At 42.0% G+C, this 22,392-nt stretch overlaps 1 protein-coding gene across 1 annotated transcript in view; it reads right to left on the minus strand.

Annotated features, from left to right (window-relative positions):
* The window catches only part of CDH8 (cadherin 8), a 603,855-nt gene that overhangs the window by 165,198 nt on the left and 416,265 nt on the right, over window positions 1-22,392 (minus strand). The window contains exons 6-7 of the mRNA XM_060787956.2: window positions 16,068-16,255; window positions 9,777-10,030 (exon numbers count right to left, since the gene is read on the minus strand). Coding sequence (XP_060643939.2) covers window positions 9,777-10,030; window positions 16,068-16,255 — 442 coding nt within the window. The remainder of the gene's footprint in view (window positions 1-9,776; window positions 10,031-16,067; window positions 16,256-22,392) is intronic.

Consider the following 22,392-nt stretch of genomic DNA (forward strand, 5'->3'; position numbering starts at 1 on the left):
TTTTTATAACGAAGCGATATTGAACCATTCAGGAGCAACTAAAAATCGAAACGAATTTTTCAATTCGTTTCGTAATTGTTTCGTAATTGTTTCAAAATCGTTTCGAAATCGTTTCGTTATTATTTCCGCATGTCTGGTGCAAGTTTTATAGTTGTTGTTTGTTTTATCAGTGAAAAATATATATAATTATCACACCAACATTCAACAACAGGGGGAGAGGGAAGCTTCAGAAGTTCCCCCTGTCCCATTTGGAGGTTTTTTTAGCGTATTGCACGGTCGCGTCCGCCATTAACGAATCGATTCGTAATTGTTTCGTAATTGTTTCGTAATTTCCGAAATTTTGTAAATTTCGAACTTTTTTAAAGAAAAATTTTGGAATTCTTTTAAAAATCGAAACGCAAAAACCCCCTAAAAACAAATCGAGTTTAGAAACAAATTTTTCCGTGGTTGCCCAGCCCTAACATTTTCTTCTACAAAACATCTAGAAAATAGCAGCCTGTGGATTTATTTCAAAACATTACTCTACAATAAAACACATACTGATTTGGTACTCTCCAAAGCTTCTCCCAACTATTGTATTCATTCTCATTATGAACACTTAGAAACAGTCTTAGAGAAAGATCTGCTGAACCAGTTTACATATAACCCATATAACCTTACATACAATCTGAATATCCCTTTTCTGGAATTCCAAAATCCAAAATACTCCAATATCCAAAATTGTCCACAGGGGTAACTAACTGGGATAGTGACACTTTTGCCTTATTTTGGTTAATTGTACACAAACATGGATTCATACACAAATGTATTAAAATATTGTGCATAACATTACCTTTAGGTTATCTGCATAAGGCACAGAGGCGGCCCTAGGTAATTTTCAATGGTAAGCAAACAGTATTTTGGTGTGCCCCCCATCCCCCAACCAATCACTGATATATATTTTATGTTCGTTGTGAGAGTTCTGTGTGCCATATTTGGTTCAATTCCATCACTGGTGGAGTTCAGGATGCTCTTTGATTGTAGGTGAACTATACATCCCAGTAACTACAACTATTTTCCCCCAAGAGCGCCTCAAGAGCGCCCCTGGGCAAAATCAACTATACTGCAAATGCTTACTTTGTGTAATGGGTTGAGCCACCCCTGATAAGGCATATCCCCTGTTTACCTCTGAGAACGTATTCTCCTCCATGAACCATCAAGATTATTAAGATCATCTGGAGAGGCCCTGCTCTCGGTCCCACCAGCCTCACAAGCGCGTCTGGTGGGGACGAGGGACAGGGCCTTCTCGGTGGTGGCCCCGCGACTCTGGAACTCTCTCCCACCGGAGATCAGAACCGCCCCTTCTATCCTGACATTTAGGAAACAGGTGAAGACGTGGTTATGGAGACAGGCTTTCGATGAATAAGATAACACCCTAAGATCTGGATGGAAGATGATGTATAATCGATTTTAGTATGACGACTGACCACTGTAGTTTTAAATATACTTGTTATTTTAATGTGTTGTTGTATTATGAACTATGATGTTTTACCGATTGTATGTGTTTTTATGGTTGGAAACCGGTCTGAGTCCCTCAAAGAGGTGAGAAGGTTGGTATATAAAACTTTGAAATAAATAAATATATAAATATATGAAACATAAGTGGATTTCATGTTTCGACATGGGTTCCATTCCCAAGACATCTCAATAAATCCATTAGGCCTGGGTAACAACGGAAAAATTTGTTTCTAAAATCGATTTGTATTTGGGGTTTTTTTTGTTTTGATATTTAAAATAATTACAAAATTTTCCTTTTAAAAAGTTCGATATTTACGAAATTTTGTAAATGGTAAAAAATTAACGAATCGATTTCCGAAACAATAACGAATCGATTCGTTAATGGTGGACGCGACCGCGAAATACGCTAAAAAACCTCCAAAACCTTCTGAAGCTTCCCTCTCCCTCTGTTGTTGACTGTTGGTGTGATATTATAATTTTTTTTCACTAATTAAACCATAAAACTGGCCCAGACATGCAGAAATAATAACGAAACGACCTCAGAACAATAACGAAACGAATACAATAACGAAATACGAAGCATTTACAAAACGTGTTTAAAAATTTGTTTTTTTAATGATTGCTCCAGAATGGTTCATTATCGTTTTGTAATTGGAAAAATTAACGAATTATTAACGAATTACGAATTAACGAAACGAAACCGCCCAGGCCTAAAATCCATATATTAAATAGAGATATTCCATTTCTTTTTTAAAACCTTGAAATCCAAAACACTTCTGATCCCAAGTATTTTGGATTAGGGATACTCAACCTGTACAATGAGAAAAGCTTAAACCTTTGGATGGTCCACATTTAAAAATTAACACATATTTCTATAGTATAGCGCAGTGGAAGCCAACTGGGCCTACTCCAGATATTATATATTACTGCATAATCCCTGACAATTGGCATTGCTGACGGAAGCTTATGATTGAAAAACTGGAAGACATCCATTTGCATTTCACTGAAATAACTAATGACAGATTTGGAGATATTAAAAAAAACTGGAGGAACTTCATTTTGGAATTTGGAGATATTCATGAATCAATGGTTGATCCAGCAACTTGTACATTTTTTATTAATCGGGAAGATCTGTCATGTTCTTTTCTCTCTTGGGAAATATTCCTATCATCTGATCAACAACTAGCATAGTATAATCCAAATGCACAGATGGCAGCTTCAAAGAAGTTGGTGAAGGGATTGCACTGAGGGTGCAAAGAGCGGCTTAACATTTTCCATACAATTAAAAACAAGGAAGTCTGGGGAGGGTAGATTTTGAAGCTTCCAATTCTTACTTTTATTTCTTGCATTTTATAATCACCTGGATGTTTATTTTTACTACTAAAACACTTATAGCATCCTAGAAACTGAGGGCAGTATTTTGTATCAGTCATTTAGTTAGCTAAGTATACAGAGGCGGCCCTAGGTAATTTTCAATGGTAAGCAAACAGTATTTTGGCACCCCCCCCCCCAACCAATCTTTGATATATATTTTCTGTTTGTCGTGGGAGTTCTGTGTGCTATATTTGGTTCAATTTCATCATTGGTGGAGTTCAGAATTCTCTTTGATTGTAAGTGAACTATACATCCCAGTAACTACACTTGCCGCATTTGCTCCCTTGCCTGGCCTGCTTTGGGTCCGGAGACGTGACTGAAGACCCCGGCGTGTGCACCAAAAGTCACCTCTTCTCCTGACTTTCTCCTCAACCATTGGGACCGAGAGAGAGAGAGAGAGAGAGAGGTGGAGATGCCCACCTTTCCTGAAGGTAGGGGCAAAAACAAAAGAGGGAGCAGAGGTGGGAGATACCTCCAGCCGGAGGGGCTCTCTCTCTCTCTCTCTCTTGGTCCCAATGGCTGAAGAGAAAGTCAGGAGAAGAGGCGACTTTTGGTGTGCACGCTGGGGTCTTCAGACACGCCTCTGGACCCGAAGCGGGCCAGGCGTGGTGGCTCCGCCCCTTGGCCCACCCGTGGATTGGGGAGAGGAGAGGAGGCGGGTGGAGCGCCGGGGGATCAGGTAAGGGAGCCGGTCATGGGGAAGGGATCTAACGCGGAGAACGATTGAGCGCCGGCTCTGCTCGCGCACCCTGTGGCTGGGTGGAGCAGGAACGAGAGGGGCTAGGCGAGGCTCAAGGGCCCGGCCCCTTTGGGAAGAGGATCGCCCGGCAGCTAGGCAAGAAAGCCGAGGCTCCCCCCGGACTGCTAGGGCTGTTGTGAGCTGAGGAGGCACTCCTCAAGTGGCGGTCGAGGGGCATTTACAGAGGCGCTTCTGCGCCCCTGGCAAAAAAAAGTGTTCTGCAACCGCTTACTTCGTGTAATGGATGAGCCGCCCCTGTAAGTATAGTACTCTCCCTTCCCCACCTGCTGAATATGTCATTGATCCATGTTATCATTGCCAGTGAAATTGACCTCCTTCTTCCTGTTCAGCTAATGCCCCACAAAATGGGGAGGGAGGTGCCAACAGAGTCAGTTTATTTATTTATTATTTATTATTTATTTACTTTATTTGTATACCGCTCTTCTCAGCCCTTAAGCGACTCAGAGTGGTTTTCAACAATTTAGGTATACACAATACAAAATCATTAAGTATTTAAAAGCAATAGCATCACAAATCATTAAACATCAATATCAATACATCACTACATCAATATAACAAATCCATCAGTTCTCATCAATGAAATCAGAATCCAAACTCGTTATCCGATATTCCGTGTTCCGACAGTCAGTCAATCAATCACACTACTTAGTCGAATGCCTGTTCAAACACCCAGTCTTTACTTTCCTCCGGAATGCCAGTAAGGAGGGGGTCGATGTAATATCTGCAGGAAGGGCGTTCCACAGCGGAGGGGCCACCACTGAGAAGGCCCTGTCTCTCGTCCCCGCCAGGCGTGCTTGTGAAGCTGGCGGGATCAAGAGCAGGGCTTCCCCAGACGATCTTAATGTCCTAACTGGTTCATAGGAGGCGATGCGTTCGGACAGGTAGGTCGGGCCAGAACCGTTTAGGGCTTTAAAGGCTAAAGCCAGCACTTTGAATTGTGCCCGGTAGCAAATTGGCAGCCAGTGGAGCTGGCGCAGCAGTGGAGTGGTGTGCTCCCTGAGTGCCGCTCCTGTTAGCATCCTGGCTGCCGATCGTTGGACCATTTGAAGCTTTCGAGCAGTCTTCAGAGGCAACCCCACGTAGAGAGTGTTGCAGTAGTCTAAACAGGATGTGACTAGAGCATGGACTACCGTGGCCAAGTCAGGCTTTCCAAGGTACGGGCACAGCTGGCACAAGGTACGGGCGCAGCTGGAGACCCCTCTCCCCAGCACCAACAGTTGTGAATATGGAAGAGCTACCTATCATTAATAACGGTTCTATATCCACGGCAGCAATTTCTGTAACTCTGGACATAAAGAACCAACGTCTACTTGTCCCACTGGGCCAGAGTGAAGAGGGGGAGGCCAAGGGACAATTCCATCTTGTCTCCTGTATTTGCCATCAGCTGGAGACCCCTTCCTCCAGCACCAACTGTCACTCTGGGCCAGAGTGAAGAGAGAGGGGGCCAGGGGACAGTTCCATCTTGTCTCCTTGATATGCCATCAGCTGGATACTCCTCCCCCCAGCACCAACTGTTGCTCTGGGCCAGAGTGAAGAAAGGGGAGGCCAGGGGACAGTTCCATCTTGTCTCCTGGATATGCCATCAGCTGGAGACCCCTCCCCCCAGCACCAACTGTCGCTCTGGGCCAGAGTGAAGAGAGAGGGGGCCAGGGGACAGTTCCATCTTGTCTCCTGGATATGCCATCAGCTGGAGACCCCTCCCCCCAGCACCAACTGTTGCTCTGGGCCAGCGTGAAGAGAGAGTGGGCCAGGGGACAGTTCCATCTTGTCTCCTGTGTTATTCTAATAATAATAATAATAATAATAATAATAATAATAATAATAATATATTGTATATACATATAATATTTATAATATTATAATGTAATGAAATATAATAATAATAATAATAATAATAATAATAATATGATATTATAATTGTATATTTATCTTACATGTAATATTACTAATAATATTATGATATAGTGGTATGGTGCCAGGCCCGTAGCCAGGATTTCGTTTTGGGAGGGGGGGGGCTGAATTTTTTTCAGGGGGGATTTCGGGGGGGTCTGAACTTCAGGGGGGGCTGAGTCTGAGTGAAAGAGGGTCTAGCCTAACAAACATTTTGTATCATTACCCCAATACCCCCATGCATATGAGATATATTGAGTATGGTGATCAGATCATGATATGAATAAACATAACAGTTTAAATAATGCACCAATAAGGCCTTTTCGCGAACCACCATGAGAATTTCGGGGGGGGGGGGGGGCTGAAGCCCCCTGAGCCCCCCCCCCCCCCCCCCCTTGGCTACATGCCTGTATGGTGCAATATAGCAATGTTTAATGCTGCTATTGTACTATGCTAATAATATAATATATTGTATATATATATATACCTTGTAAGCCACTCTGAGTCCCCTTCGGGGTGAGAAGGGCGGCATATAAATGTCATAAATAAATAAATAAATAAATAATGGCTTGCCTACACTGCCGCACACCTTTGATCTGGATCAAAGGTGTGCTCCTGGAGATCCAAACAACGTTCAAAAATTTTCAACAAGTTATTTTAGTTTTACCCTATGTCAGACAAAGTCATGGGATGCTTCAGAGCTTCGATGTCTGTAACATGCCCATGGTCTTTCAAATTCCATTGTGAATTTTCCATTTGTGGAGGTTTACATTCCATCAGCATTTCTGTAAGTGGGAACTGGTGTGCCTTTTGACTGTCAGAAGGGAGCCAGCTCAATTACATTAGATTGGTTTAAGGTTCTTTTGCAGTTTTACTGTACCAGGTCACAGCCCATTGAGGGAAGGCTTTGAGATTCCTTCTCAGGCTGAGAATTTGCATTCAGTAGTTGTTTTTGAAAGTGGTTTAGTGACAAGATGCATAAGGAAGTGTAAGAGAGGATAATTGTAAGTCCACTGCATCATATGAGTCTACACTGACCTCATAATAGCAGTGTGTAGATGGGGGCCCAAGGTCTCACCTTTGCTATTATATTCAGAGAAAGGTATACAAGTTAAGGTACAGTAATTGCATTGACTCATGGATAAATCAACCCAAGTTTCTGGGGTCAATGTATTGTCGAAGGCTTTCATGGCTGGAATCACTAGGCTGTTGTTTAGCTGTTATAATTTTAGAGTTTTTTAATTAAAAAACTCTAAAATTATAACAGCTAAACAACAGAGAGGAAACAACCAGGCACAGATTAACACCTCCCAGCAACAGATTTTCCCAGGCTCAGGCAGGCCTTCAAATGCTAATGAAGGTGATCAGCTAAACATTCACACCTAACTGCAGCAGGGAAGAGCTCCTTGCCCCACCCCAGCCATTCCACAGATATATAAACCCATTTTTCCTACTTCCAACAGACCTCACAACCTCTGAGGATGCTTGCCATAGATGCAGGCGAAACGTCAGGAGAAATGCCTCTAGAACATGGCTCTATAGCCCGAAAAACCCCACAAGAACCTAGTTTCTGGGGTCAATTTTTTGACTAAAATATACACAATTTTACATGAGTGTATACAGCAATATATCAAGGAACAATATGTCTTCTGCATTTTGCTTATTTCATCTGCTCCAATGTAAAGCTTTTGTTATTTAATGTAGAATTTTTCATTTTAATAGTACAGGCAGTCTCAAAGTTACAAACACCTAATTTACAAATGACTCATAGGTAAGAACGAGGGTGAGACAACAAGAAGTGAGATGGAATAATAATAATAATAATAATAATAATAATAATAATTTATTTATTTACACCCCGCCACCATCTCACCAAGGGGACTCAGGACGGCGTACATGAGGCCACGCCCATCAATACAATATACACAATAGAACACAAAAACACAACAGAAAATAAAAAAATAAAATAACCTAAAATAAGAAACTAATGTATATAAGCAAAACAACAATAAAAAAAATCAAAAACATTACAACATATCATTGTGACATTAAAATGATCACCATGGGCAGGGCCAAATTCAAGGATTAAAATTTTAAAACACTGGGAGATAGGGCAGTGTAAAATATCAGGGAGGGGCTCCGAGGGATGAGATAGTATTTATTTAATTGCACAAGAAAATAATAAAGTGCTTCTGAGGGCATTTTATGCAGAGTTTGGTCGGAGATTATCATGTAATCAATCATAGAATCATAGAAATAAAGAGTTGGAAGAGACCTCCTGGGCCATCCAGTCCAACCCCCTTTCTCTTCCCTGGCAAGCTGTTGAAGGGAGAGGTGGGCGTGGCCAAGCACAGCGCTCCTCGGAGGTCGCTGGGGGTGAGGCCTCCAAGGAGCACTGTGCTTGGCCACACCCACCTCCTTAGAATCATAGAATCAAAGAGTTGGAAGAGACCTCATGGGCCATTCAGTCCAACCCCCTGCCAAGAAGCAGAAATGTTGCATTCAAATGACCCCTGACAGATGGCCATTAGGGCTGGGCGGTTTCGTTTCGTTAATTCGTAATTCGTTAATAATTCGTTATTTTTTTCAATTACAAAACGATAACGAACCATTCTGGAGCAATTTTTTTAAAAAACGAATTTTTAAACACGTTTTGTAAATGCTTCGTATTTTGTTATTGTATTCGTTTCGTTATTGTTCTGAGGTCGTTTCGTTATTATTTCCGCATGTCTGGGGCAAGTTTTTTGTTTAATTAGTGAAAAAAATTATAATATCACACCAACAGTCAACAACAGAGGGAGAGGGAAGTTTCTGGAGGTTTTTTAGCGTATTTCGCGGTCGCGTCCGCCATTAACGAATCGATTCGTTATTGTTTCGGAAATCGATTCGTTAATGTTTTGTAATTTTTTTCACATTTACGAAATTTCGTTAATACCGAACTTTTTTAAGGGAAAATTTTGTAATTATTTTAAATATCGAAACAAAAAAAACCCCCAAATACAAATCGATTTTAGAAACAATTTTTTCCGTTGTTACCCAGGCCTAATGGCCATCCAGCCTCTGTTTAAAAGCTTCCAAAGAAGCAGCCTCCACCACACTCCGGGGCAGAGAGTTCCACTGCTGAACGGCTCTCACAGTCAGGAAGTTCTTCCTCGTGTTCAGATGGAATCTCCTCTCTTGTAGTTTGAAGCCATTGTTCCGCGTCCTAGTCTCCAAGGAAGCAGAAAACAAGCTTGCTCCCTCCTCCCTGTGGCTTCCTCTCACATATTTATACATGGCTATCATATCTCCTCTCAGTCTTCTCTTCTTCAGGCTAAACATGCCCAGCTCCTTAAGCCACTCCTCATAGGGCTTGTTCTCCAGACCCTTGATCATTTTAGTCGCCCTCCTCTGGACACATTCCAGCTTGTCAATTTCTCTCTTGAATTGTGGTGCCCAGAATTGGACACAATATTCCAGGTGTGGTCTAACCAAAGCGGAATAGAGGGGTAGCATGACTTCCCTAGATCTAGACACTATGCTCCTACTGATGCAGGCCAAAATCCCATTGGCTTTTTTTGCCGCCACATCACATTGTTGGCTCATGTTTAACTTGTTGTCCACGAGGACTCCAAGATCTTTTTCACACTACTGCTCTCGAGCCAGGCATTGTCCCCCATTCTATATCTTTGCATTTCGTTTTTCCTGCCAAAGTGGAGTATCCTGCATTTGTCACTGTTGAACTTCATTTTGTTAGTTTTGGCCCATGTCTCTAATCTGTCAAGATCGTTTTGAATCCTGCTCCTGTCCTCTGGAGTATTGGCTATCCCTCCCAATTTGGTGTCCTTCCTCTTTGCATTGGCGGCTTTGCAAGGTGGGCTTTGCGAGGTGGGCATGGCTACGCCCAGTTCTTCCGCATCGCCGCTTGTCGCCAGGGAGGTAGCCACTCCCACCTCGCAAAGCTGCCGATGCAAAGAGGAAGGAGGTGGGTGTGGGTAAGAACAGCTGTTCCTGAAGCCCACGCCCCCAGCATTTACGATTCACTGGTGGAAATCGTAAAGAAGATGGCGGACGCGGCTTCGATATGGCAAAAACACTTCCGGATTGCCAAAACGGGTTGATATCGCTTCTAAAGGTAATTATTTAATGAATTAATAACAAGATAAGAAATTAACGAACTGGATCAACCAAGCCTAATGTACACACCATGGGATATTTTTGCTAGTATGAAGCGCTTTGAATGAGGCACACAAACGATAGTTTAAAATTGCAGTACCTTATGGAGCTTGAAGATACATCAGGGTCGTGAGCAGTCACCTGACCAATCACAGAGTTAATCGCAGCATTTTCATGCACTTCTAGGAGGTACGTCGGGGATGAAAAGATTGGAGGTTCATCAGCATCCTCTACTACGATTTTTATGGTTGCTGTATCCTTGAATGGGCCCATGCTGATGAAACGTGGATCAATACGCATATTACTTGCTTCTACCTTTAGAGTATAGGATCTTTTGTTCTCAAAGTCTAGAGGCTGTTAAGAAAGGCAAAAACAAACACCTTTTACTAATGACCACAGCAGCAAGAACAAGCAAATACAATGCCAATGGGGAAGTACTATACATGAGCTCCAGTCAATGCATTTTAATGAAGTCTCTTCCCGCTTCATTTGACCTGTGCTGTACATTTTCTGGGCATTTATTGATATCAGCTTATTTGGTAAACCTCAGTGAGATCCAGCAAACTAAAGTTTCATGGTTCATTTATTTTTAAAATTAGGAATGGGTTCATTCTGTTAATTCTCTGTACAGCCATGTGTAAAGAAGTTGATTATAAATTGTATGACTTTAACTGTATTTGTGTTTGGATTGGTTGCACTAATGCTGGAGCGGCCTAGCTGAGAGGAGTGCGTTGCCATGGAGACTATGCTGTAGAGAAGTGGGAGGAGCTTAGAGGGGAGAGTTTGAAAAACGACAGTTTATGTTCAGTCAGAGTTAGGGTTTAGGTTCAGAGGAGTGAACAGTCAGAGTTAGGTTTTAGGTTCCGAGGAGTGAGGAGTTAGGGTTTATCAGTGAGGAGTTAGAGTGAGGAGTTGAGAGAGAAGGAGAGGAAAAGGTGGCTGAGTGACTTCTGAAGCAAAGTTTCGAGGCTTTGGAAAGCCGGGTCTGGTTATTGAAAGTTTCTCTGGCTAGGGTAGCCGAAAGGGGGAAACATAGCCGGAATTCTTTAGTCCAAGGAGAGGCTAAAGAATAGCTTATTTAGAATTTGATCTAGGAAGGATAAAATAAGGGAAATATCCCTGTATTGATACTTTGTCCGAAGCAAGTGCTCTATGTCAAGAAGATACTGTATAACCTGAAAGAGTGTAACATTCATCTAACCAAGCATTATTCTGAGTTCCATAAGAAAAGTTACAACTTGCAACCACACGCTTTGTGCTCAATAAACTTGTTAACTTTTGTTTGAAGACTGCCTCTTCTCCATTAATTCTGCGTCCAGTGTGCCATATCTCCCAATAATACCTCACATCACACATTGGTGGCACCATTAAGAGTAATAAATAATAAATCGTCCCTCCTCTCTCCTAATTCGTTACACCATGCATTTAAAAAACTAATCGTAATAGTATTTTGAAAGCATTATTATGAAAATCACCTACCATTCAGGTAGTGGTTGCATATTTAAGTCAACATACGAGGGGTATTTTTTAAATAAGGTCCGTTTTGTTGTAGACACTAGTAGTTCACGCGCATACCGCAACGAGTGTGTGCGTCGTGTACCGGCATGCTTCGGGAACATCTGTGCTCAGTTTCCACTCTGTAGCTAACCTGTACAGTTCTGTTCTGTGCTTTAAAAATGTTTTAAGACTATCAACTCACCCACCGCATGTGAGGTTCGCTCAGTGATACGGTTTTTGTCAGCAAGGAACCTGCCTGCTGCAGAAATTTATCGACAGATTTGTGAAGTGTACGGTGATACTGTTATGACTGAAAGCAAAGTGCGTAAGTGGGTACGACAATTCAAAGATGGCCGTGACAACGTCCATGATGAGGACCGCTCCGGTCGCCCTTCTTTGATTACAGACGGCAGTGAACTCTTGGTTATCAGAGCAGGCGGCAAGTTTTTATGATGAGGGTATTTTAAAATTGGTTCAGAGGTATGATAAGTGTTTGAACAAACTTGGCAACTATGTCGAAAAATAGAGTGAAGTATGTACTTTCTGAAAATAAATTTACTTTTTTGAAATAAACTTTCGTTGTGTACTTATGTTCCAACGGACCTTACTTAAAAAATACCCCTTGTACAATTAAGGACTTCATGACATGGAGGTCCAGAAGTGTGGGTATGGTAGAGGACAGTGTGGGAAACTGTGGAGGCAGCGTCAACTGCATTCCCTTAGTGTGGTTGGTCATGGCTGCCATCCCATGGCATTTTCCTAATGTCCCTGGCTTCATTCCATGCTGTCCCTGGCTTCTTCAATGAGGAGATGGGTAGTCAGTCACCAATCTCCTCAGGGCTCCCTCTTAGTGCACTGCCAGCATAATGCTGTGATGGAGCCCTGCATAATATGATGGGCTCCGACAAACTCAGTGCTGACCTAGCAAACAGCGGGCTAGGTTGGGGAAAAATCCCTGTCTGATGAGGTGGTGTGTGCATTTTTAAAAATTAGAAGCAGACACACATATACACATGCACACACAAAGGCCATCAACTGTTCACCGAATCTCTATGCAACATGTATAATTGGGAAATTGTGCTTATGAATATCCAATCATTTCAATCATTGCATAGGACAATTTTTTGGTTGGTTAAGCTCATAAACATAACCTGTACAAATGGAAGAAGTCATAATGCAAAAAAAAAAGTTGTCACTCTGTGTGTGTGTGTGTGTGGGTACATATACACATTATTTATATCCCATCACCATCTCCCCAAAGGGGCTCAGGGTGGCTTACAAGGCACTACAGAGTACACATAAGACATACAACAGGTGTGTGTGTCTGTGTATACATACACAGATATACACATTATTTATATCCCACTACCATCTTCCCAAAGGGGCTCAGGGTGGCTTACAAAGCACTCCAGGGTGCACATATGGCATACAACAAGTGTGTGTGTGTGTGTGTGTGTGTATGGATACACACACACACACACACACACTATTTATATCCCACCATCATCTCCCCAATGCTGCAATGCAACCTGAGCCCCGCCACAATGGAGGACCTCCTTGCAGCAACACCAGAAGCACTCCAAGTGGCCAGCTACTGGTCAAAGGACATTTAATAAACTACCAAGCTTGCAAACTCTGTTTTGTGTTTGTTAAGGTTTTGTTAAAAATGTAATACAATTGTCTGGTTGATACTGACATGATAAATAAATCAATCAATCAATCAATCAATCAATCTCCCCAAAGGGAGTCGGGGTGGCTTACAAAGCACTCCAGGGTGCACATATGACATACAACAAGTGTGTGTATACACACACACACACACATTATTTATATCCCACCACCATCTCCTCAAAGGGACTCAGAGTGGCTTACAAAGCACTCCAAGGTGCACATATGACATACAACAGGTGACACACACACACACACACTATTTATATCCCACCACCATCTCCCCAAAGGGACTCGGGGTGGTTTACAAAGCACTCCAGGGTGCACATATGACATACAACAAGTGTATGTATACACACACACGCATACACATTATTTATATTCCACCACCATCTCCCCAAAGGGACTTGGGGTGGCTTGCAAAGCACTCCAGAGTGCACATATGACATACAACAAGTGTGTGTGTGTATACACACACACACATACACATTATTTATATTCCACCACCGTCTCCCCAAAGGGACTCGGGGTGGTTTACAAAGCACTCCAGGGTGCACATATGACATACAACAAGTGTGTGTATATATATACACACACACACACATATATACACATTATTTATATCCCACCACCATCTCCTCAAAGGGACTCAAGAGTGGCTTACAAAGCACTCCAGGGTGCACATATGACATACAACAGGTGACACACACACACACACACTATTTATATCCCACCACCATCTCCCCAAAGGGACTCGGGGTGGTTTACAAAGCACTCCAGGGTGCACATATGACATACAACAAGTGTGTGTATATATATATACACACACACACATATATACACATTATTTATATCCCACCACCATCTCCTCAAAGGGACTCAAGAGTGGCTTACAAAGCACTCCAGGGTGCACATATGACATACAACAGGTGACACACACACACACACACTATTTATATCCCACCACCATCTCCCCAAAGGGACTCGGGGTGGTTTACAAAGCACTCCAGGGTGCACATATGACATACAACAGTTGTGTGTGTCCATATGTGTGTGTGTGTATACATACACACATACATAGAGCGAGAGAGAGAGATGTATGCTAAACCACAATTTTTATGATCACCTGCAGTTCCTATCTGCTGTAATCTCAAGTACATCTCTAAACGTGGATTCACAATCCAACCCTCCGATGCTTCACAGTGATTAAAATTTCAAACTTGCAAATTTGTCAAGCTTTGGAAAGATACGTAAATTTGCATTACAATGTCCCATAGAAGAGAACAAAGAGAGAGAGGGAGGAGGGAGAGAGAGAATGACACCGAAGCTTAAATCTGCAATGCAAATACAAAGAGCACAAATAGAAATCACAGGACTCTTCCAGAAGCTTAAATATATATTCGTACTTTCAAAAATTGTGTTCATTTTTTTAAAAAGCTATGAATCCCGCTCTAATGGAACTTTGCAATTTTTTTGGTAAATATGACAGGTACTTGCTTCTCTGCAGACTCAGAAATTACCAAGCTTTTGTATCTATGAATAGGTGGCTCTAAATCAGCATATGCACCATTTGTCAATCATGCATCCTGTATCATTTCAACCATTTCAGATTCAACAACCAAAATGACGCTGTACATACATACATACATCAGGTTTGCAAGGAGAAGGAGACCAAGGAGGTGAGACATTTGTGTAGATTGTTCAGGTGCTCAAAATACTTTATGGATCTTTTAAAAGAGTTATGCAAATTAAGTCAGTATTATTACCAGACATGCAGCAATGTCGAATATGAGGCTGATAAAGACGAGTGAAAGTGACTTACCTAAAGCCATCTAACGGCAAAGTCAAAATTCAAGCTCAAGCCTTCAAAGTATCTTCTATACAATTACTTTTTCCTCGTGTGCATTAAATATGGTTTATTGGAACCATAATTTGCTTTTTAGGTGGCCACGCTATTTCCCTCTGGAGATGGTTTTAAGCACCTGGATCACATGTTTGTTTTTTGGGGTTTTTTTTTATGGTTGTGCAATCCAAAATGCTGTGATGTATTCGATGGCACAGTGGGTTAAACCACCGAGCTGCTGAACTTACTGACCGAAAGGTCGCAGGTTTGAATCCAGGGAGTGGTGTGAGCTACCGCTGTTAGCTACAGCTTCAGCCAACCTAGCAGTTCGAAAACATGATCAATAGATACCACTCTGGTGGGAAGGTAATGGTGCTCCTTGGAGTCATGCCGGACACATGACCTTGGAGGTGTTTATGGACAATGTTGGCTCTTCGTCTTAGAAATGGAGATGAGCACCAACTCCCAGAGTCAGACATGACTGGACTTAATGTCAGGGGAAAACCTTTACCTACCTAGCTACAAGTCCTTATACTGAAGACTTGTAACCCAGAAATTTTAAAGATCTTTACTCAAACGCAACCACAAGCTTTTTATGCCAGTATTTTACTGAAACCATTAAGCATTTGTACTTGAAGAATTCAAGCCTGTTCAATAAACGTTTGTGTTATTTTTATCAACTTATACCAGCCTCAGTGTGAATACCTTTTGTGGTCAAAGCCTTATTCAAGTCAGCTTTTAACAGCACATGGTGGGTTCACGGATCAAACTCTCAATATTACCTCAGCCGGATTATCATTAATATGGTGGCAGTGGAAATCTTTTAAAGAATTATTTCAAGTCTCTCAGTTCCAGTGGTTCCCAGTTCCTAATTTTTAAAGAGACAGTTGGTTCAGCAACTATACTCCCTCTATACTTTGGTTAGTTAGTTTTTAGTGGCGGTGTCATCGTTATAATTTGAAGGAGCAGCGTTGGGATTATTTTTCTATATCTTCCCATCTGATAATTCCAATTTTAAAATCTAACTACTACTCTACACATTGCTGCTTCGTTATACATGGCATGTGGTATCAAACTGCATTTATTTTGCTGCGTCAATGCAACCTTAGTTCAGCTTTGAACAATGTCTCTGATCCTATGCTCTACTTCTTCTCTGATACATATCTGTTTTTTAAGGTATGTGTCAAGAAGAGTTGGATAGATATACACAGGAAAAGAAGGGTGTGATGGAACCTCACAGATTCCAGCTAACATTTTTGAAACAGAATATGGGGTGATTCCAATCAAGACAATGCCTTCTGTACTTTGACAGCAGAGGAATACTTTAGGACTCTTTTATGTAGTGCCAGACTCCACAAACCAAGTCTTTCAGGTGCCATTTACCTTTCTCAATCTAATAATGCCTTCCTGTGTCTGGGCATCTGAGGTGATTTCAAAGATATCCATTCCATCGCCTTCAATAATGTCATAGGATGATTTAGCATTCTCGCCAATATCCAGGTCATTTGCTTTAACCCTTCCTACTGGTTCGCCAATGGCAATGTCTTCCAAGACTGAAAAATGATATAAACCTGAAAGAAAGGAACAAAAAAAGAGAGAGATGAAAGCAGCAACAGCGACAGTTGGACATTAAATAAGATTGCAGACATTTTTCTTTATGTCCTTCCTCTTCTAACAGCAGCTGCTTGAAATACAACCATATTCACATATGATTCCTTATTTATGCTTTTGCATAAGCATCACATACTTACTGAATGCCAATGTGCAGTGTGCGCTAAGAAATGTCCTATTTTTATTATCAAACATACATCACTGTGTGATTTTGTTAATACACAAAATGTTGCACTATCTTCAGACACACCCTGAGAAGAAAAGATGTTAGGCATTTTTTGGAATGTGCCTTGGTGTTTACAGTCTTGCTGCCCACTCCTGCATAATTCATTTATGAAATCTCACTGGTTTTTCTGTTTGTTTCCTTTCTGTCAAGCATTTCTGAGCCTCAGGTTTTAAGATGGGAATTTGGATCTATGAACTACAGAGACAGTCTGCTGTCAAGTCTAAGAGTGCAGGGCCTTTTGCAGCTATTGGTTTAGAAAGTTATCTCTTTGGGTCTAGGGACCACCTTTTCTCCTGGGTTGAGATCTCTATTTTAGAATCTTCCCTGCCTCTTTCAGTAGAGAAGAAAGCTTCAGATGTGCTGTTGGTCAGGCAGGTACTCTGAGAAAACCATTATAAGAACTATTGAGGTATTGAGCTATATAGAAGCATATTGAGATTTAGATAGAGAAGCTATTGAGTACTATAGAGAGAGAGAGAGAGAGAGAATAGGTATTGAGTTATATATTGAGCATTGGGAAGTCTGATCTGTCCACAGTGGTCCATGCTCTTGTTACATCCCGAATAGACTACTGCAATGCACTCTACGTGGAGTTGCCCTTGAAGATGATTCGGAAACTTCAACTGGTCCAGCGAGCGGCAGCCAGACTGCTCACCGGGACGACATACAGAGAGCACACCACCCCTCTGCTGTGTCAGCTCCACTGGCTGCCGGTTCAGTTCCGAGCCCAATTCAAGGTGCTGGTTTTGACCTACAAAACCCTGTACGGTTCCGGTCCAGCGTATCTGTCCGAACGTATCTCTCTCTACGTCCCACCATGGAATTTAAGATCATCTGAGGGGGTCCTGCTCTCGACTCCACCGCTTTCCCAAGCGAGGCTGGTGGGGACGAGGAGCAGCGCCTTCTCAGTGGTGGCCCCTCACCTGTGGAACCCGCTCCCAGTGGAGATCAGGGCGTCGACATCACTCCTGTCCTTCAGGAGGAAGGTAAAGATGTGGTTGTGGGACCAGACCTTCAGGCAATCTGCTAACTAGGTAAGGACAACCAGACAAATAAGACCGGCAGGACTGATAAATGTGGAAGGAAACTCTGAACTAAGAGATAGCAAACATTGACCAGCAATAAGGAGTAATTGGTTTATATCGGTTTGTTTGAAATTTTTATTGGTTTTATTGTTCTTAGTGAGTATAGATGTAATGTATTGCTGCTGATTGTTAATTTACGTTATTTTGTTTTATTGTTGCTGTATGTTACGGGCATCGAATTGTGCCTTGAATTGTGCCTCGAATTGAGTAAGCCACCCTGAGTCCCCTTCGGGGTGAAAAGGGCGGGGTAAAAGTAAACCAAATAAATAAATAAATAAATAAAATTACTTCATCTCCCAAGCTAACCTTGAGCTATAGATAGGGGAAAAAACCTGCTTTTTTCTAAACCATAGGAGCTCAGGGTTAGGGTGAAAAGATCCCAGGATTTTCCTTTTTGCCATTTGGGGAAAAGTTATCTCATTAACTAAAGGAAAGGAAAGAAAGATCATCTCTATTGTTTCACCAATTGACTGTTTTGTTTGCAATTTTAACAAGCTGTGCCAAGTCTGCAAGGAGTTTGAGAAATAAATATTCTGTTTTGATGTTCAAAACCTGTAGTAGCTTCAGTTGCTGGAAATCTCAAGCTTCTAAAGAAAGACCCCCGTGGTCTGGCCAGACAAAGAGAGAAGCACATCTTAGTTTATTTTTATAGGGTCTGGGTGTGATGACACAAACACTTTCTCATTACTTTATTTTCCAGATCACCAGACTGAGCCACAGCAACGTGTGGAGGGACAGCTAGTAAATAAATACATTCCATGCAGTCACGCTGACCACATGAACTAGGAGGCGTCTACAGACAATGCCGGCTCTTCGGCTTAGAAATTGATATGAGCATCACCCCAAGTGTCGGACTCAACTAAATTTAATGTCAAGGGGAAACCTTGATCATCCGGAGTTTTGGGGTGCGATGTCATCTGTACGCAGATGATGTCCAACTGTATCACTCTTTTCCACCTGCCACTAAGGAGGCTGTTCAGGTCAGCTTGGCCGCTGTCACAGACTGTATGAGGGACAACAGATTGAAACTAAATCCAGACAAGACAGAGGTACCCTCGTCAGTCGTAAGACCGAACAGGGTACGGGGTTACAGCCTGTGCTGGACGGGGTCACACTCCCCCTAAAAGCACAGGTATGCAGTCTGGGAGTTCTCCTGGATTCATCGCTGAGCCTGGAACCCCAGGTTTCAGTGGTGGTCAGGGGAGCATTCGCACAATTAAAACTTGTGCGCCAGCTGCGTCCGTACCTTGGGAGGGCTGACTTGGCCACGGTAGTACACGCTTTGGTTACATCCCGCTTAGATCACTGCAACGCTCTCTACGTGGGGTTGCCCCTGGAGACTGCCCGGAAGCTGCAGCAAATACAACGCATGGCAGCCAGATTACTAACAGGTGCGGGGTACAGGGAGCACACCACTCCACTGTTACTCGAACTCCACTGGCTGCCGATTAGCTTCCGAGCACAATTCAAAGTGCTGGTGTTAACCTATAAAGCCCTAAACGACTCCGGCCCGGTTTACCTCTCCGAACGTATTCTCCCCTACGAACCATCAAGACCACTAAGATCATCTGGAGGGGCCCTGCTCTAGGTCCCTCTGCCTGCACAAGCATGGCTGGTGGGGACGAGGGACAGGGCCTTCTCGATGGTGGCCCCTCGACTTTGGAACTCCCTGCCATTAGAGATCAGAACTGCCCCCTCCCTCATGACGTTCAGGAAACTAACAAAGACCTGGTTGTGGAACGCGGCATTTGACAACTGATTTAATTCTTTGCCCACATGAAAGGAGGAGGATGAATGGGATTGTGATGGTGTCGGACGACTTGGCTCTTTTAACTGGGATGATAATATTTTAATGTGTATGGTGCTGATATTTTAATCGTGTAATGAAGTGGCATTAAGTTGTTATTGTATATTTTTTGTATGTTAACACATGTTGTGAACCGGTCCGAATCCCTCTTTGAAGGTGAGAGGGTCGGTATATAAAACCTCGAAATAAATAAATAAATAAATAAATTTATAACAGTGTGTGTGTGTGTGTGTGTGTGGGAATATCAGAAATTCAATGAAACCACAACCATTTTTCTAGGTTTGTTTTGATTCTTCTTGATTCACATCCTAGGAGCTCAGCCCTTAACTGTCTTAAATTGGATTTGAACCAAGTCCCTCATTACTTAGGGAAAGAATCAAATTGTTCATTCTAATGACATCTCTCTCTGACTTTTAGTAATGATCTGGAAGCCAGCAAAGCATGAGTAACCTCTGGCTCCTGAACACATCTACAGACTGTCTAATTATGCATGCTTCTTGGTAATTCACTTGTTTCAGCAATGGGTGAGAGGTGAAAATATCAGTTTCAGGACTACTTATTACTGAAACTAATCAGATAAAAACCATAAATACCTGTTGAGTCATAAAATCTTAAACCTGTTCTTTCCGTTCTTTTTCCACTTCAGGGGCCAAATTTGTTAGCATCATGTAACAGCATAACTGTCATAATTATTTGCATAGTTCAAAGCAGACTGTGGACCTCTGAATAAAGTGCATGCACTAAAGATCATACATTGCAGGCATTATATTTAGCATGCACAGCTTCCAAATGGATAAAAAGTGCATTATCCAGGACATGACAGTCCTCCTACTACACCAATTACGCACTCCATTTTAGTCACAGAACTAAAGGAGGAAGATAGCTTTTTTTGGAAGGTGTCTCTTTCCCTTTATTATCATGTTCTTTCTCGTTTTGTAAGGAAAACTAGCTGTCCCCTGCCACGCGTTGCTTTGGCCCAGTCAGGTGAAAAATAAAGTAATGAGAAAGTGTTGGTTTCTGGTATATGTAATTTCTTTATGCTTGTGGGTAAACAGTATTTCTTGCTGTTTCTTTGTCAGTGTTCTCATTACTACTCTGGAACATGCAACACATAATTGTTCTTCTTTAGGGGTCCCTTTCAGATCTATGATACTATATCTCCCTGGGTGTGAATCATATATATCTATTAGGGCTGGGCGGTTTCGTTTCGTTAATTCGTAATTCGTTAATAATTCGTTAATTTTTTCAATTACAAAACGATAACGAACCATTCTGGAGCAATTATTAAAAAAAACGAATTTTCAAAAACGTTTTGTAAATGCTTCGTATTTCGATATTGTATTCGTTTCGTTATTGTTTTGAGGTCGTTTCGTTATTATTTCCGCATGTCTGGGCCAGTTTTATGGTTTAATTAGTGAAAAAAAATTATAATATCACACCAACAGTCAACAACAGAGGGAGAGGGAAGCTTCAGAAGGTTTTGGAGGTTTTTTAGCGTATTTCGCGGTCGTGTCCGCCATTAACGAATCGATTCGTTATTGTTTCGGAAATCGATTCGTTAATTTTTTTACCATTTATGAAATTTCGTAAATATCGAACTTTTTAAAAGGAAAATTTTGTAATTATTTTAAATATCGAAACAAAACCCCCCCCCAAATGCAAATCGATTTTAGAAACAAATTTTTCCGTTGTTACCCAGGCCTAATATCTATCTATTAGGGCTGGGCGGTTTCGTTCGTTAATTTCGTAATTCGTTATTAATTCGTATTTAAATTAGCTTATGATCCGATATTGAGCCATTTTGGAATAGTGTGAGGAGTTAAATAGATTCGAAACAATTTTTCAACTTATTTTGTAATTGTTTCGAAATTGTTTCGAAATTGTTTCGTAATTATTTTCGCACGCCTGGTGCAAGTTTTATAGTTGTTGTTTGTTTTATCACACCAGCAGTCAACAACAGAGGGAGAGGGAAGCTTTAGAAGTTCTCCCTGTCCCATTTGGAGGTTTTTTCAGCATATTTTTAGCATATTTGGAGGTTTTTTTTAGCATATTGCGCAATCGCGTCCGCCATTAACGAATCAATTCAAAATTTACGAAATTTCGTTTATTTTGAAATTTTTAAAAGGAAAATTTCAGAATTCTTTAAAGAAACGAAATGTGATGGACCCCTCAAAAACGAATCGAGTTTACAAACAAATTTTTCTGTGGTTACTCAGTCCTACTATCTATATATATATGGCTGGATAGCTCTTTGTCAGGAGGGCTTTGATTACGTTTTCTTACCCTGGTGAAGGGAGTTGGAATGGATGGTTTTCTGTTGGTCTTGGGGGTTCTGTGTGGGAAGTTTTCCCCGATTCTCTCGTTCGTGGGATTCAGTAGTCTGACTTGGCTATGGCGGTCCATGCTCTGGTTACATCCCGTATAGACTACTGCAACGCACTCTACTTGGGGTTGCCTTTGAAGACGGCCCGGAAGCTTCAAATGGTCCAGCGTGCACCAGCCAGGCTGCTAACAGGAGCGGGGCTCAGGGAGCATACAACTCCCCTGTTGAATCAGCTCCACTGGCTGTCAGTCTGCTACTGGGCTCAATTCAAAGTGCTGGCTTTAGACTATAAAGCCCTAAACGGTTCTGGCCCAGTCTATCTATCTGAACGCATCTCTCCCTATGAACCCCCCAGGAACCTAAGATTGTCTGGGGAGTCCCTGCTCTCGATCCCGCCTGCTTCACAGGCACGTCTGGCAGGGACGAGAGACAGGGCCTCCTCTGTGGTGGCTCCCCAGCTGCGGAACTCCCTCCCCAGGGATATTAGATCAGCCCCCTCCCTCCTGACTTTCCGAAAAAGAGTAAAAACTTGGCTCTTCGAGCAAGCATTCGGAACCCTGGAGTAAACAGACAAACTAGAGTTGGAAATTGACCCAGGAACGGCCAAGACAATGTAAATGGATCAAGATTTGAACAGAGGATATAGTTTCTTTTTA

This window comes from Anolis sagrei, chromosome 8, assembly GCF_037176765.1.
Source record: "Anolis sagrei isolate rAnoSag1 chromosome 8, rAnoSag1.mat, whole genome shotgun sequence".
Lineage (NCBI taxonomy): Eukaryota > Metazoa > Chordata > Lepidosauria > Squamata > Dactyloidae > Anolis > Anolis sagrei.